The 17,187-nt window shown below is 42.0% G+C and overlaps 2 protein-coding genes across 5 annotated transcripts in view; one reads left to right on the forward strand and one right to left on the reverse strand.

Moving 5' to 3' along the window:
• The window catches only part of MAK (male germ cell associated kinase), a 54,289-nt gene extending 51,586 nt beyond the window's left edge, over positions 1–2,703 (forward strand). For all 4 annotated transcript variants that reach the window (XM_054984477.1, XM_054984479.1, XM_054984478.1 and 1 more), the window contains one exon: positions 778–2,703. In XM_054984477.1, the coding sequence (XP_054840452.1) occupies positions 778–932 (155 nt within the window). In that variant the 3' untranslated portion in view covers positions 933–2,703. The remainder of the gene's footprint in view (positions 1–777) is intronic.
• A 64-nt stretch (positions 2,704–2,767) lies between these two features.
• LOC129333097 (transmembrane protein 14C-like) lies at positions 2,768–12,344 on the reverse strand. The gene is made up of 5 exons (XM_054984483.1): positions 12,263–12,344; positions 9,554–9,630; positions 8,061–8,162; positions 4,125–4,212; positions 2,768–3,940 (listed from the first exon to the last, which is right to left on the reverse strand). Exons 2-5 carry the CDS (start codon positions 9,627–9,629, stop codon positions 3,883–3,885), a joined length of 324 nt encoding a protein of 107 aa, XP_054840458.1. The 5' UTR covers position 9,630; positions 12,263–12,344; the 3' UTR covers positions 2,768–3,882.
• Between the last annotated feature and the right edge of the window lie 4,843 nt (positions 12,345–17,187).

Genomic DNA, 17,187 nt, shown 5'->3' on the forward strand with positions numbered 1-17,187 from the left:
TGATTTGTCGGGGTATTCAGTGGTGCAGATGGAAGACAAAGGAGGCCGCTCTCGAGAGAAAGAATAGCCAGTTTTTTCCCTAGTTTCTCTGTCAAACTGTCTCCCCACTACCACCCCAATCATCTGAAATTCAGGGGAGCTCCAAAAGTAGATTGTGAAATGATAGTAGATTATTTAAAAAACGAGAGAGCTCCACTTGGACAGCCAAAGCTCCTGACCATGCTTGTACTAGCTCTGTGGGTTGGTGGTCATTGTCTCGGCACATACAGAAGATCTCATTACCCACACATCTGGATCTCATCTAACTACACATTGTGTAATCTTGTCAGCTAATTCTTTGGCTATATCACTGGACATGTCCCTCCACCAGAGGCCCTTCCTAGAATGGGAAAGCACTGATTCAAAGCTCCAAGATTTCCTTACCCTGTTGGCAGTGATGCTTATAGATAGCCTAGCTGTCCTGGAGTGAAAGAGCTTCACTGAATGCAGTTTGGTCATGTGTATAAGTGTACTATTCTATAAAGGTATGTTTTTTATAGCAGATCCCTTATTGTGGTTCTGGTAATGAAGTATTTTGTTGTCACTTTAGCATAAGACACCCATTTTGTTCTCACACCTACTAATGCAAGTAGAAATCTTGTAGAATTTTTTTCCTTTTGTGTAAATAATATAATTTGCTATCAGGGATTATAGATATTAGTATATGAATCCACTTAGCAATGAGAGAAGTGATTTACTCAGTCTGATTTGTATTGATCTTGCATTTTCCCCCCTCAGAATATCCTTGGAAAACAAAAATGGCTCAAGCTCCGTTACCAGGACCTCCTTACAACCCAGCCACAAAAGGCATTAACATCTTGACTCACCCATCACCCATACAGCCAGTTCATGGAAGAACAGACTGGGTGGCCAAGTATGGAGGACGTCGGTAAAGGTGCTTTCTTGCACAGCACATGCTTCTGCTGTAGACTGTTACGTTCTCTCCATCCTTTTTATTCTGGGACACTTTAAAACACATTTCTACAAATAGAATATTGATTCTTGAAAGGACTGAGAGCATATATTTTTATTATCTCTAGGGAGAAAAGACATTAATATATATGGTTTATTTAGAAAATACTCTTCATAATAAATTTCACCAAGTTATGTTTTTTAATGAAGTATTCTATAAAGTATTTTGCCAAATCTAACGAGTATTTGAATTCTTACTAGAGGGATAGTAATTGTTTTGTTTGATCCCTTCTTTTTCTTATCAAAATATTTTTAAATGGCGTCAACTGATATATTAATAATTGGACATATCTAGGTATCATACTTTAGGCAGATAGACAAAAGGTGATTATCTTTTTTCAACCAGACATTACTTTGGGAATTTTTTTGGTAAATCAGAAATTAACAGCGAGAACAGAACTGATTGGTTAGAAGAGAATTGTATGCTGCATCGTCTAACAAGCATCAGACTGCAGCCTAAATTGAACTCAGTTGTGTTTGTTTGGGGCTGGACGAGGCCCTTACTGCCTTGTATTCCAGAGAATGAACCCAAAGATAATCAATGAAAGCAGTAACATAAATGTAGATGTAAAATTGCATCATTTTCCTACTGACCCATATATAGTATGTCTTGTGACTGTACATTGCTTTGAGTCGGTAGGAAAGAGATTTGTGTAAATTCTTTGACCTTGATCTACAGACCACTGTGCACAGCTGTGGACTCCATATGCATCTTTAAAAAATGATGAGTGCTTTTAGCTTTGCTTGGCACTTAAATGAAAGGTGAAGCCTTTCTCTGTGCAAGTGGCATATGAGTATAAGAACTCAAATCATAATCCATGCAAGGTTTGATGTGAAATTTTCATGGAGATGACTTGCAAGTGTGATCCTATTTGAGGGAAATATAGTATATATGAATGGTGTTGAAAAACCATGTTTTCCTACACAGAGGGACAGTTAATTGCCAAGTTAGGAAACATATTAAATGCAATTGCAGATATAGCTCAAATTTCTGTACACAATAAGATTCAGCTGCCATCTCCCTCTTCCCAAACAATTGCCCTGCCACTTTCCTCTTTTTCATGGTAGGCGTGTTCTGGTGTAGCACAAGGATTTGAAAGAAGCCTAAGATGCTTCTAGTTAATCTCGCTTGTAACACCTTCCCTTGGTAACCAAAACTAAACTACAGATTGCCTGCTAATGCCCAAAGGTATTTCTTCTAACTGGGGATACCTGACAGACTGTTTTTTCTTAAGGCTCCATCCTAGCTGCTTGGGATAAAAATTGCACTTTCCTTTTATTTTTATATGCCATAAATTACAAAGTGGCCCCAAAACTTGTGTGCTTTTTCAAGATACTTCTGTTTTTTTAAGAGACTTGCTAAACTGTTAGAGATCCTTGCTGTCTTTAATGTCAGACTTACCACTCTGAGCTTTATGCTTTTTCGTCAATTAAATCTTGTAATATTTTGTATATTAAAGCTGAGAATCCAAACTTTCTTGATTTTTTCCCTGTAGGCTTTACTTGTATATTCAATGTATTTAAGATTGAAATCTTGATTTTTAACCAGCACCACAAGGGCCAATAAATAATGTTTATTCCTATGCAAAGTTACAGGAATATCAGACTAATGCTTTACTGAAGATTTTTGCTTTCTGTTCAATGTTTAGTTTTTTTTCCACCCAGGCCCTACACACATACTGAAATGTTGTCTTGTTGCTATCTGCTTGGATCTCTTATGATAGTAAAAGATAAGAAACATGCCATCCCACTTGGGTTGGTTTTTCAACTATTTTATTTTATAATAAAGTGAACTTCTCAAGAATACAAGACCACAGTAGTTTTCCATCAGAAGAGTCAAGTTTTTAGTCTTGCACTTTACTGTTCCAACACACCTCTGCCTTTAGTATTAATAGATGGCATTTGAACACATTGAAATTATATTTATTAGTAAATAGGTCATTAATCTAATGACATTTGTACATCATAGATTTCCACAGAGATTTAACAAATTTGCACCTGATTTGGAAAGAAAACACTTTCAGAGAATACAGCCTGATCTTGTACGGCATTTATTCAGAAACAAGCCCCTCTCAATTCAGTGGTGTTTACTCCCAGGTAAATTAACACAAGATTGCTTGCTTATCTTACACCTCTGACTGATCCTTGATTGTAGCCCCATCAGGATGGGTTTTTTAAAAATGCTTAAAAAGTTCCTGTATAGAAAAGAGGGGGGATCTGTTTAGTAAAATGTATATAAATTGGGGGAGCGTGGGGATAGAAAGTGACGATTTTAAAAACCTGTGTTTCATGACAGACAACAGCATCATTGCTGAGCCAGTTTGGTGTAGTGGTTAAGAGTGTGGGATTCTAATCTGGAGAGCCGGGTTTGATTCCCCACTCCTCCACTTGAAGCCAGCTGGGTGACCTTGGGCCAGTCGCAGCTCTCTGGAGCTCTCTCAGCCCCACCCACCTCACAGGGTGTTTTGTTGTGGGGATAATAATAACATACTTTGTAAACCGCTCTGAATGGGCATTAAGTTGTCTGGAAGGGCGGTATATAAATTGAATGTTGTTGTTATTGTTGGGTAGTTCTATCTCCTCTTCCCATTTGCAGTCTTAAAATGTTCATTGCAAGAAATTTATGAGGTGTAAGATTTTGAGAAGTAAAAGCCCTGTTTCTATAGCTGTATAATTGAGTTCTAGCAGCCAGTAAAGAGAACTGGCAACATCTTGCCCTGCTACTTAGTAGCCATCCAGAGGCTAGGCAATCAAGAACTGGGGTTATCAAATGAACTCCAAACACAGCCAGGTCCTCGGTGCTTGTTTCAAGGCGGTGGTTCAGAAAGCTGTCTCTTCAGGTTGAGTTTCTGCTTCCTGTTTGCTGTACAATTATGGTTGAAGAGGCTTCTCCATCAGCTGTAGCCCCAGCTTTCCCACCATTAATAGACTGGTTTAAAAGACAAAGCAACACTTTGGTAAATATTGTCATAAGCCAGACAGCTGTAATTTAAGCCAATGCTGCCACACCACACAACCACAGTTAACTATATCTCAAGTTTAGCTACTTTATTTACTGAAACCAAACAATAGATCAAACTGCAATAGCTGGAAAAGAAGCACAGCATTTTTACCTGGCACCAGCAATCAGTCCTGCAGGCATGAATTTCCTGGAATTATAGAATCTCATTCCCATCACACAAGTTAAGGTTCCAGATGCAACTTTAAAAAAAAAATAATTGCAATTTATAAACCATGTGATGTGCTGGTAATTGTTTTAGACTACATCTTAAAATGCTGCAATTTGTGGTGGATCATTATTTGGTTGGTAAAATACTAATTTAGAGTGCTGCTTATAGAAAAGGAAAAGGACAGTCAGATCCTACAAAATACTCAAGAGTCAGAAGGAGTATAGAAAGTGACAACTCCGGGTCCTGAGGAGGAACTAAAAGAGGTGCTAAAATGACGAGCTAAGCCTGCCTTGTTGTTTCTAACATTTAGTGAAAACATTCATGTTTACACTATCTCTGCAGTTAAAAAGACTAGAAACTTGCTGGCTTTTTAAAAGATAGGATACTGTGAGATCAAGTCCTGATAGCATAAGAGACTATATTTAGTGCTAAATGAGGAAGAGGCCCTTGAAGCCTTCAAAATTATTCAAATAATGAATAGCCTATTTACAAATCCACAACAAACATCAAAAGTTAACATGACAGATTTTAAAGCAGGAATAAGCCTGGCTACAGATCTTTCAAGGATGATCTTGCAAGATTAATGTCAGTTTATTTATTTAAAACTTTTAGATTGCACTTGTCATGGAAATACGGATTTAGAGCACGTATACATATGTATTCTAGTGAACTCTGTATGAAATTTACTATAGTTTTTTCTAGCAAGGTGCTCTTTCATCTCTGACAGTCAATTAAAGACAGTATCTGATAAACGTTCTCTAACTGTTAGAATGGACCAATGATGATCTGACCATTTAACTTTTCCTGTCATGTTTACTGATTTATATCTCTTATCTTGCAGCTGGACATAGCATTACCTTTTGGCTAGGTAGAATGTCACACAATTGAGATAAGAATAATTAAATCACAAACCAATTGTACTTTATCTGTGCTATTACATGAAAAAGATCTTAGATTTCTGCATAAGATAATATATAAAAGTTCTAACCCAGATAGCATATCAGGGTTTTGGCTGAAAAAACTCATGAATATCTAGGTGAGAAACTTACTTTTGTAATGTGTGTTATGGGAACTTCAATGCATTTCCTAGTAAATCTGATTGATTTAAACTTCGATTTAATTGGAAAATGTTAAGAGACTTAAGTCTTATTGCCTTTATATGTTCCAGCTTCATAGGCTTTATCTTAATAAGCATTTATACTTAATATCTTGCTTTATTTAAAAGGCTACAGGTTTTTTTTAAATAAAAGAAATAATTAAACTCTAAAGAAGAGTCTTTGTGTCTTGGTGGAGAGAATACTACAAGAAGAACCCTGTAAGTTATTTTATACTGACAAACAGTTTCTCTCAAAAGAACGAGGCTGTCTTCAAGGTCAGAATGCTGCTCAGAATAAAAGATAAAATATTTACACTTGAATAGTTAGAAGCCTTAATGAGATGTTGATAAGCATTCTGTTACTGACTGACTCATTTATTCAGTTCTCAGAATGGCCTTGATATCCTGTACTCACTGACTTGGCTTTTTCCATTTATTCTTACTGGTGAAGTACTACTGAATTTACACATAGAGCTGTCTTATAACAAGTCAAACCATTGGTCTATCAAGGTCAGTATTGTGTGCTATGGTAGCAGCTCTTTACCATCACCTGCTAGATGATCATTTTAATGGGAGATGATTGAACATGGGGTCTTCTGCAAACAAAGCAGTTGTTCTTCCACCGAGCCACAATCTCGCTCCTGGTTTAGAACCAGGGAAAGCTAGAATGCTTCAGCACTAGCTTCTCTCTCTGCTATATTGCTTAGAATCCATCTTAAACTACTGTGTCCCCATAGCATCCCTACCATCCCATTTTTCCAAGTGTGTTTTACTATCTTTTTAAAGTTTCCAATGCAGTGACAAAAAAGTCCTCCTTGAAGCAGAACAGTCAGAGGCCACAAAGGGGAAAGAAAATGGGAGTCCACATCAAGGTTGAATGAAGGTACAAGGAAAGGCAGCCACTGACCTGAAAGCGGTCCAATCCCTTGCAAAGCATGGCACTATTCAAGCACATGAGCTCCCCCTTGAGAGGAACAACCCAAGCAATACTGGGCATCCTACCTCTGGGGCATCCTCTGGTATTGAGGCTGCTCTTCCGAACGGGTAATGGAGTGAAGAGGCTATAGAACAGAGGCTATTAATATGAAGTAGCGTCCCTACTCTCTTTCCTCTTTCAGCAGAAGGGAATCACCCCTTCTTTCATCTCAGATCTATACAGCAGCGCTTCTAGATTACAACGAAAACCAAAATATTTATGGCTAATATGTTGTGATTAGATGCTGCAGTTTTCATAGCACAGGACCAGTACTAGTAGCATATTGATTTTTATCACTGTCTAGATTCTCAGTATGATATGATGGGTCAGATTCTAGAAGACTAAGAGACTAATAAACATTTTGAGAAAAGCAAGAAACTTGAACAGCTGATATTTTGTGATTATCTCATCCACATTCCATAGAGTTCACGCAGAGACAAACCACAAGGGCTTCAGTGGGAATTTTAGCATTTGCTCATCTTTATAAACTGCTGTTGGCGTACCTGACCAAAAGTAATTTCAAAGGTAATAGATTCAAGATGAACAAAAGGAACTTTAAAAAATAATTAAATGGTGGAAGTCGCTGCCAGTGGTTGCTGCGATGGCCAGGAGCACAATGGTTTTCTAAGGGGATCAGACAGATTCATGGTGAATTGGTCCATCAGTGGCTACTAGCCACGATGACTGAAGGGAACTGCTCTCTTCAGAGGTAGTAGACCTCTGAATACTAGTGCTAGGAGGCAACATTACTGAAGGCCTTACCCTTTATGTTGGCCCTTCAAGGTAACGAACTGGCCCCTGTGTGAAACCGATTGCTGAACTTGATGGACCGCTGGTCTGATCCAGCAGGCTGCTCTTAAGTTAAATGCCATACTGGACCCAAGTAGTTAACTTCTCAGGTCTGTAGCTGGTAAATACCCTCACCCTGCCTGAAGATGATCCAAGGGGAGCTTTCTCAAGCCACCTTCTGAAGCAGGTGAGTAGCCAGAAGGTAGAAAGCCTTCTCATCTGTCACCCCCTCAGTATGGAAGTTGTCTCCAAGAAACACCCACAGTTACTGAGCTTGAGGATGGTTTAGACCTACTTTAAGCCAAGTTGAGCGTGCTGTTCTATACAACAGATTGTTGGTTGCAGGCTCTTTTGCTTTATTTTATGCAGTTTGTGAGCTGCTATGAGACCCCAGAGTAGGATATACATATTTAAAACAGTAAGAGGTTTTGATCCAAACCTTGGCTTGCACAAGTAAGGAACAATTTCTACTCATGCAAAGGGTGTTCATGATTTCTGCAGACTCCCCAATTCCAGATGTCACTTCCCACACCATTCCTAGCCCTTGGCTCCACCGATCTTGGGACAGTTATTATCTGTTTGTTGGTTTTATGATGAACAATTATTTTATGAATTGTTTTAATATTTGTATTTTTATAACTGCTGTACCTCGCCCTGAGCCCGCTTGCAGGAAGGGCGAGTTAATGTAATTAATAATAATAATAATATTAACTTCAGAAGTAATTTTTGAGAGGCTTTGGGATGGATGTAAGGCAGAGAGGCCTTTTGCATAAACAGAACTCTACTTGAAGGTCTTTGGAGCCTACCCAAAGTAAAAAATGCCCCAGAATTGCAAATGGGGTGTGTGAAACGGTAACGTGAACAATGATACTGCTACAAAATCGTAAAATGATTTCCTTGGGCGGGGGGTGCTGTTTGAAGCTACTTTCTCTGTAACTAACCTTAACATGGCAAACTTCTGATGGTGGCAGAAACTAAAAATATGATGACTGGTTATGTACAATAAAGAAATACTTACTCAGAGAAAGCCAAACGTTCTTTGGATCCTGAGACTGCTGGTAAGTACCCAGTCCAGCTAAACCACCAAACAAGAGACCAGCCGCAAGAGATGGAACACTACCTTGATTAAAGGAAAGGTGACACCTATCAGAAGGCACACATGTAAGCCTAATCAACTCCACCCATTCATTCATTTGCTTACTATAATAGGGCACGATGTATGAGACGCACCATTTGGTTTATCTGTAGCATTTATTACCCGCTACATAAGTGCACAAGAACAGCTTGTGGTATAACAAAATAAATACCACCTTGTCCTAAATTACTGAAATCAAAACCCTAAAGCAAGCATAAGAACAATATAAACAGGCCTTGATTATTAACAAATAGGGTGCTTCTCAAGGCAAGCACCACCAACCATGAAAATTCAATCCTGCCCCCCAAGGCTGACTGGAACAAAGGTTTTTTAATAATTTCTCTGAAGACAAGCAAAGAGCAGATGAGAAGCCATTCTTTAGCAAGAGAAAGTCCCCTAAGGACTGCTGAAAAGGCCTTGTTGTTCCTCATGCCCCAGTCAAGCTGACAGCAACTGCAGCAGTGGAGCAACACCTTCCTTAGTCCATGGTGGAACTTCTAAGGGGACTGTAGTCAGGCCTAGATCTACAAATCACTCACCTGAAACGAGTAAGAATTATGGGCATGCAGTTCAGGTTGGAATTTGGATTAAAATACCAGATTTCGGCTGATTTGGTAAAATCCAGGTATTTTGAATAAAAAAACGCATTCTGAATTTTTACCGAAATTTCAGTAAAAATTCAGTAAAGTTTGGCCATTGTTTTTTCTTTGGGAAAATCACTCTGGGGGGCAACATTTTTAAGAAAACTCCACCAAATTTGCAGGGGATTGACTCCTGACTGTCTTCTAAAGACCCCCCAAGTTTCAGAAAGATTGGATCCTGAGTGCCAATTCTATGGGCCCCTGAACAAGGTGCCCCCAGCCACTCCATTGTTTGCTATGGGGAAAAAAGTAAAACCTGACTCCCAATGCAGAAACACACTGGGGCAAGGCTTCCATGGCCAAGGCACACTCCCAAATGCAAACTGAGCTCATCCCAGAGAAAGCCCAACAGAACCAAACTGAAGCAATGGAATGGACTATCCCCAGAATCAATGTGAAGCAAGGAGACCAACTTCACACCAGAGAATCACATCCATTCCATTCAAACCAAACAACATTGTTGCAACTTAGCCAAACAAAACTAGTGTCATTCATAGCAGCTAGGCACCGGATTCAGCCAGTGGGGAACCACCACAGGACAGAACCAAGCAGCACCCAGCCACAAACATAACGCATTCCCTTGCTTCAGTGGAAGACCAGTGGCCTAGAGCATCTTCAGTATATCCCAAAAATCTCTTGAGGTGTCAATCATAAACTCTAGCATTCAGGGTCATGGTGCTGAATCAGTAAGGCTGAGGAAAACAGAAAAGACTTGAGATTTGATTCATACTTTACCTGCTTTTGCATAGCCAATTACTCCACCTGAAGTAACCAGCGCTGCATAGCCATAGCCAATCCAATCCACACTCATTCTAGAAAAGAAATGTGAACATGTAGAGTATTGTGTAAATACTAAAAAAACTTCAGATCTGTTACTGCTTAGGAAGGAATTTGGAACTTGTGAGCCTTACAGAAAGCATTGCCATGATTAACGGATCAATCAATTACAGTCATTCCAAGTGATTTTAAAAGTGCCCCTGATTAATTGGGTACCCTTTGAGAAGATGGCCATCTTTGCTCTCCTTCTAAATGGGCACTTGTCATTTCCCTTTTCTGTCCGAGTTGCATCATATAACAGGGGAGGGAAAAGGAATGAGGGGGAGGCTCAACACATTCTCATATACTGGTGCTGCTGCTGCTCTTTGCCTCGCCATTGGGCTTGGCAAGAAAAAAAAAAGGACAACTAGCTGACCCCATGGCCATGAGAAAACTCTCCCGAGTCGTCTTACAGACTGCAATTCTGCAGCGAGGTTCAAACTACATGTAACAAGTCTGGATGAAACTATATTCTATTTCCTTTTGTGTTCTTTTCAAAGATTCCCCCTTTCCAAAAGCAGCTTCTGGGGCTGATTTTTCAAAGAGAAGACTCTTTAACCCATTCTCCCCCTGCCATTTCCCCGCTCAGAAATGTCACCCCTGAGCTGCTTTTACCCCCAGTGGGAGATATATCTCCCACCCACCCCCGTGGAGTTTCCAGCAACTTTGGTTTTGTTAATAAGGGACTGGGGACTGGGAACCAACTTCAGCTTTGTCACTTATTTGTACTACAGAAATATAGATGGTTTCCCAGTAATTTTTAAAATCACAATATCCATAGGGTTCCACCTCACCCCGGGGCTCTGTGCCTTTAACATGTACACCCCAGGTGCGAAATCCAACTGGTGCAGCAGTCCACATTCATCTGCTCAGTTCTTTGTGTTGGGAAATGCTGTGCCTGTTGAGCTCCCATCCAGGGCTCCCACATGCAAGAAAAAGGGCACTTTTTACTTGAGCCTGGAGGTCCAGAGACCCAGCCCAGGCTGCAATCTCTATTACCATGAAGAAAAAAGTGAGGACAAATTGTAGAGTATGCCTTGGGATATTTATAGAAATGTATTTCCACATACCTATTGTCCAGATCTTGTGAGGTTTGCTGGAGCCAATCAGAAGCAATGTTAAAGCAGCAGTCTCAAGCAAGGTGCTGAACTACTGTCCTATCTTATCAAAAACTACCAGTCCCAGAGTTCCTTTTGCACAGGCAGGAGGGAAGGGCACCTGGTAGGAAGGGCAAAGCAAAGCACCAGAAGACAGTGAGAGGAAGTGTTGGTGCTGGTAGGATTTGCAGGTCGAAAAGTTCACTCACAGTCACAACACACACATGCTCCCATTGCCATGTCTGGAGGTGGCTATAAATACACATCAAGCAACCAGGAATGAAAGGAGGTAAAAGAAAGGGAACAAAAAGCGAAAGGACACCAATCCAGTTCTTCAAACCAGACAAGGCCTTTCTTCAGTCAGGCAATACAGTAACTAGGGAAGCAGATGAACAAAATGAAGATGAAAATGATTTCAATATAGTGACTGAGTCTGTGGCAACTAATTTTCAGTGAGGTGTGTGCAGCCTTACAGACCAATGTGGTTGTAAAGATTAGGCCAGTGACTATGGAAGAAGCTGAAAGAAGCTTCAGCAAGCTAGCAGCACTCATCGAAAACTGCATGTTCTGAAATAGGGCAAGAACTGTTAAGCCACCTAGCCATATTGTCTATTGAGTGTAAACTTGCAAGACAAATTAACTTTGAGGGGTCTAGTTCATGATTTTGCAAAGAAAAAGACCAGGAAAATAAAACTTTATGTTAATTATCCTAATCTTTACAACCACATTGGTCCATTAGAATTTTTTTAAAGACATTGACAAGATAACCCCTTTATAGTGGACAAAAAGTTACAAAGTAGTTAGCAACCTTGTAGAACTTTCAGGTTGGGTATTATTAAACAAAAGTAGCAAAACCAGGCATTTTTCAGGAATATAGACTATGTAATGAGCAATTTTATAACTAAACAGTTTTGTCCTGGTTCATGTATGTACAGGATGAGGGATTGTGGTGGTGTTGGTGTACGCGTGTAGTGCATTTTACAAGTTTGACTGAGCCTGAAAAAATAATGCCTACCATGCAACTGTCAAAGCCACGAAGAGGCCTCTATCAGCCAAGAACAATGCGGCAAGCTTAGGAAACCCGAGATCGGAAACAGAACTGTATCTCCCTGCAAGGTCTCAAATTCAACCTTTAAAACGGCTACATTAACCAGACAGGGCCGACTGGAGATCAGCCGACGATCGTTGTGATCGCTTGCTGCATGCAAACTGGGAAGACGCGGCTTCCTGCACAACGAGAACCTCTCCTCCTTGCAAGGCAAATCTCCGGGACTCCGAACAGGCCCTGGCGCTTGGGAAAGCAACCGCGAAGCCCAAGAAGCGCCCCGCCCTCCCCGGGCTGGTGCACAAAGAGGAGCACAACGGCAGGCCCGGTGTCCGGGGGCACCTTCGAGACCGCCAAGATTTTCGGGGCGCCCGAAGGAGGGGGCCCGGACTCTCCCAAGCGGCGCCCCTGGAAAGCCGATTGGTCTCGACGGTGCCCGCGGACCCCGAGCCTGCCGTTCTGCTGCAGACCCACACGGCTTCCTACCTGAAGGAGGGCTGCCCTTTCTCCAAGGACGCGGGGCTGGGGACTCGCTGCACTCGCCCGGAAGCGGCCGGGGGACTCCGCGCCAAAGCGGACTCCTCCGGCAGCGCCTCCTGGAGGAGCGCTCGAGGCTGGGCGACCAAAAAGGAAGCCGGAGTTCCCCTCAGCCAGAGGGGGAGACAAGGACGAGCGGCGCTTTGCTCGGAGTTCCTTTAACCCACTGGGCGGGAGCGCGGCAGATTACCGCCTGGGAGGGCGATGATCGCGACACGTTCCAGAGGGTTAACCGCGTTCTTCAGATGCAAATAAAAGAAACGTGTTCTGGCACCGTGCAGACCAATGTATCGTGGCGCTGGATTTCATGGGTGAGAGGGGGCGCCAGTCCACAAGTTTTTTTGCTCATGGGTAGAGCTCCAAAGAAGGGTATGCTGCAATGTATTTGTTCGTCTTTCAAGCGTCGGCGCTTGAAGGAATTTTTAAAATTCCTTTTTAAGAATTTATTTAAAATTCCTTTAAAAGCCGCAATCCTTTGGAAATAAGTTCCCTGCAGGTTATTGGAACTCACTTCCAAGTCTATATGCCCAAGGCAGGAAAGCTACAGGTATGAAACGTCAAATTTGAACACAGAAGTAAAATGACGTCTGGCTGGGCAGAAAGCATAGGGCAGCGGGGACTTTTGAGCCCTTTTCAGACATGCGAGTTTGCTGCTGTTGCCGGCGTCCAATGGTTTTGCTCTCTTGAGAATTTGTGGAGGGAACGGCGAGGTCTGACTGCATTTGGCCAGGCGCCCCTCCCCCTTGCATCACCTTAGTCAAAACCGAGAGTTTTGAAAAGGAATTTATTTCTTTAAAGCCGTTCTAGAAAGAACGCAGCCCTCATCGCATCAGAATTGCAAAGTCCATTGCATTGAGTGTTCTGCTTAATGATAAGAATGCCTCCGAGCGCATGCCTGGTGAGTGTCCCCTACCCCTCAATGTGGAGCCCAGATTTGCCTTTTTGAAGGTGGAGCTTAGTTTTGTCCCTGTCCCCAGATTGGCTGCAGAAAAAGTATCTGCATGAATGCGCCACCCACAGCCAGCCAGCCAGCAATTCAGCTTTGAACTGGAGCAAAGACCCACAGTGGGCCCACATGCTGTGCTCCATGTGATGGGGAAGATCTAAAAAAGTGGGGGCAACACTGGGCAAAATCCCTGTGTGGGAGCAGCCCTGAATAACCAACTGGCACACTTTAAAGAGGTGCTGTGTCTCAAAGAAATACCTGTCTAGCATTCCATTCTTTGCACCTTATGGTGATAATGTTTTATTCTATCACCACAATCATACCACAGAAGTAGAAAGAAGAAGAGCAAAGTACCTTCCAGGGTTGCCAGCTTTTCAGCGATCGTTTTTCCTGCGGCTTTCACCGTGTTTGATTTGCAGGACTTAGTCAGCAAAGTTTTCCAGTGCATAGAGGCAAAACATCACTACCAGCTATTGTTGAAGGCACAGCAGGAAAGGTTAAGTTGAAAAACTAGCAATGCCAGTGCTGGACTTTGCTGCTCTCAGATTATATAAGAGCACAAGCAGGATCAAAAAGATTGATTTGTAAGGTTCTGAAAAGCTTGAGTTTCTGCTTTGCCTTTCAATAACAGCATCTGCCCACATTCTTCCAGTTTGCAAGGTGGGCATGGTATAGCTTCACAAGGGGATCCACAAGCCACAATTCAAATTGTTCTGTGAGGCAGTTTCATGTTTTTTATTAATTCAAAGAGAAGCTATCCTTTCAACAGGCTTTACTGATATTTAGCAGACATTGAGACCAGCAGATGTATGCAAACATATCCACCTCATAGGAAAGTTTTCTAAGTGAATGAGGAAAGAATTTCAGGATATTTGGCAAGTTTAAATATCCATAGCAATGCAAACAGGCATGAAAGAATAAATTCTGACCAGAGGTAGAGACAGAGATCTGTCTCCAGAAGACAAATAAAAGGAATACAATAGACGAGAACAACAGTGGGTTGCCAAGTGACTTACTGAGCACTAAAAGCTTTCATGACAAATGTCTCTATGGTCAATACTACACTGGCAGTGCAGTCCTAAAAAGAGTTATTCCAGTCTAAGCCCATTGAAATCAATAGGCTTAGACTGAAGTAATGCTTGTTAGGATTGCATTGTATCCTGTTTCTCGTGGTTTTGGACACAGCCACACAATGAAAACAGGTTGCTAATGTCTGGCCTATAAAAAAGATCTTAACCCCCCCCCCCCCAAATTAATTGAAAGGTACACAGATCATAAAGCAGTTTGTCAACCAAATCAGTCTTTTTAGTTAGGGCCACTCCTGAAATAGAACTTTTGTTGAGTTTCTTCTAGAGAGAAAGATACTGAGCTAGAGCCTGCATGGAAATCCTGGCTTCAGATCCCAAGCGTACTAGCCAGGGCAGGTTGTGGTAGATCAGGAACGAGGGGAAGGAACTCGGGGCCTCTGCAAGATTGCTGCCTTGATCAAGGCTTCAAACGTTCCCCAGCTAGGCTTGCCATCCTATTTCCTATTCGGTCCTAACAGAAATGAAGCCTCCCTCTCTTGCTGTTACCTCCTTGAGAAGAAAAGCTGCTTAATTTCTAGTTAAAATAAGATACTGTAGAGACAAACGACGTTTATTCCTGTTGAAGCTTCCAAGAGTCAGAGTTCACTTCAGATGGTGTTCCTCCTGACGAAGAGAGCGCTGGATCACAAAAGCTTTTGTGGAATAACTTTTGTTAGTCTCTGTGGTGTCCACTGGTTCCCTGGTTTATGTTTTTGCTGCGGACAAACAGCAGGCAGTATAGATAATTTTTTATTCACCTGAGATGAATAAGAATGGCTCTCACAAAGCTTTTCAAAGCAGGAGAGTGGCCAGTACAAAAGAAGGCAACTCTAAGCACAGATGAACCTTGGAATGGAAAACAGGAGCCCTTCCAATTAAGCCAGTTCTTTTTGTTTTTACTGCTGAGCCAGTTCTGCAAATAAGCTGGGGTGTGTGCACACTGGCTCAGCAAAATCTGCCTGGCATGCGGAAGGTGCCAGCCAAGTTCAATTCCTAAGCTCTCATTAAAAGGATCAGGTAATAGAGGATGTGAAAGACCGCTTCTGGAGTCCTTGGAGAGACGGTGTTGCTCTCAGTTGGAGTAGAAAATGCTAATCTTGATAGACAAGTCAGACTTGAAAAAAGTCCACTTCATGTGTTCTTGGAGGTCCTGTTTCCAGCCTCATCGCAGACACAGCCAGCCCTCCTGGGTGGCCTTAGGCAAAGCATTCTTTCCCAGCCCTACTGCAAACTACCCTGAGGCCTGTGTGCAGCTGTGCTTCCCAATGAAGAGGGATTTTAGTGGCTAATTGAATGGTAACCAAATCAGCCCTCAGTTTGTTTTTAAAAATGGTTTGCTGGACTTCAAAGGAAATTTCTCTTACAGATCCTGACATAGATAAGAGTTATCTTTAAAAAGAGAGATATGATCTGGAAGATAAGATTGTAAATGCCACTGAATACAGATAGTTTTGCAATATGCGGGTTGTTTCTTCCTGTAACCGGCTGTGCAGCATCACACACAACCACCTCCTTGCAGAACTGCTACTGTACTAACAGCCTTATTTCAGTATGTTCTGCCAAAAATAGTGATGGGGGGGACTTTGCCCCTTTGGAAATGAGGTCCCCCAAATAAGTACAAGTAGGAACCTGTTGTGGTTTGCTTTTAGGTTGCCTGAGATTGACTGCAAAGGTGAAGACAGTTCCAGCTTTGCAGCCATTCTTATGTATGTACGGACATGCTGTCAAGCCATAAGCAATTTATGACCACCTCAGCAAGGAGATTTCAAGGCAAGTGAGAAGCTGACATGGTTTGCCTTCCTCTGCAGATTCTTCCTTGGTGGTTCCCCTCCAAGTACCGAACCTGCTTAGCTTCTGAGATCTGATTAAACGGAGTTATACCACACCAATTTCCCCAGTTTGGGCTCTGACAATGGGGCTGCTGGGGCACTCACACCGGCTAAGGTCTCAGAGGCCCCAGCTGTAAGATGCTGCAGAATGTGCAATATTTTCCTGCTAAAAGATTTCCAGGTTTGAAGTCTTTGACTCGAATGTAATTCATCAGTTTAGCCGGAATGGGTTATTCGTACACATTGTTTTCCCATTCCAAAAAAGATGGAATAGACACTATTTCCCAATATTTGGCACAACATGTTATTGTGACTGTGACCATATATAGAGTTAATTGATTATTTTGCTTAGGAATATAATCAGTAAAATCAATTTCATAAGGAAGTTGACAGTGCGATCCTAAGCAGAATTATACCCTTCTAAGCCCATTGACTTCAACAGACCTAGAAGAGTGTAACTATGCTTAGGAAATTTGTGTAAAATCTCTTAACAGTGCAATCCTACGGTGGGGTGTATATGTGTGAAAGTGCATAGGGAGCCAACAAGACACTATGCTGAAGTATCTTTGAGATCTGCTAGCAGAGTGTGCCCCAGCGGTGCTGCACCCCAACTGGGTGCCAGCATGGCACTGCTGCAAAGCAATGGCAGTGCAACCCACTGCACTGGCAGAGGAGGGGCAGACACAGGGGAATGGCAAGAGTTAGTCAGCTCCCTAAAGCTGCTACAGCCTGAGAACATCCCTCCAAACCAGTGGAAAGCTAAGCCATCAAACTACAATGCCAAGACCATGGCCATAAAGCCCAGAAAATCCAGAACAACTAACGTTCTCTGGCCGTGAAAGCCTTCGACAATAAACTAATTGTAACTTAATATACACTATTTTCTTATAGCCGTTGTACATCTGCTCAGCACAGTGTTCCAGTTGGAGATGAACAGGCAATGTTGAGTTGATCTAGTGAGGACGCTCACCCTGCACATGTTTGGCTGGCAATTATGCTTGCTCAGCACTTGAATATGGTGCAATCTCTCAA

Source organism: Eublepharis macularius, chromosome 7, assembly GCF_028583425.1.
Source record: "Eublepharis macularius isolate TG4126 chromosome 7, MPM_Emac_v1.0, whole genome shotgun sequence".
Taxonomy (NCBI): Eukaryota; Metazoa; Chordata; class Lepidosauria; order Squamata; family Eublepharidae; genus Eublepharis; species Eublepharis macularius.

Excerpts from the sequence above, each read along its gene's own strand:
- LOC129333097 (XM_054984483.1), bottom strand. The coding sequence starts at position 9,629 with ATGAGTGTGGATTGGATTGGCTATGGCTATGCAGCGCTGGTTACTTCA. Across the intron at positions 4,213-8,060 it reads GAACGTTTGGCTTTCTCTGA|TTGCATCTGGAACCTTAACT; the intron begins GTAAGTATTTCT and ends TTTTTTTTAAAG. Across the intron at positions 3,941-4,124 it reads GGACTGATTGCTGGTGCCAG|TCTATTAATGGTGGGAAAGC; the intron begins GTAAAAATGCTG and ends CTTTTAAACCAG.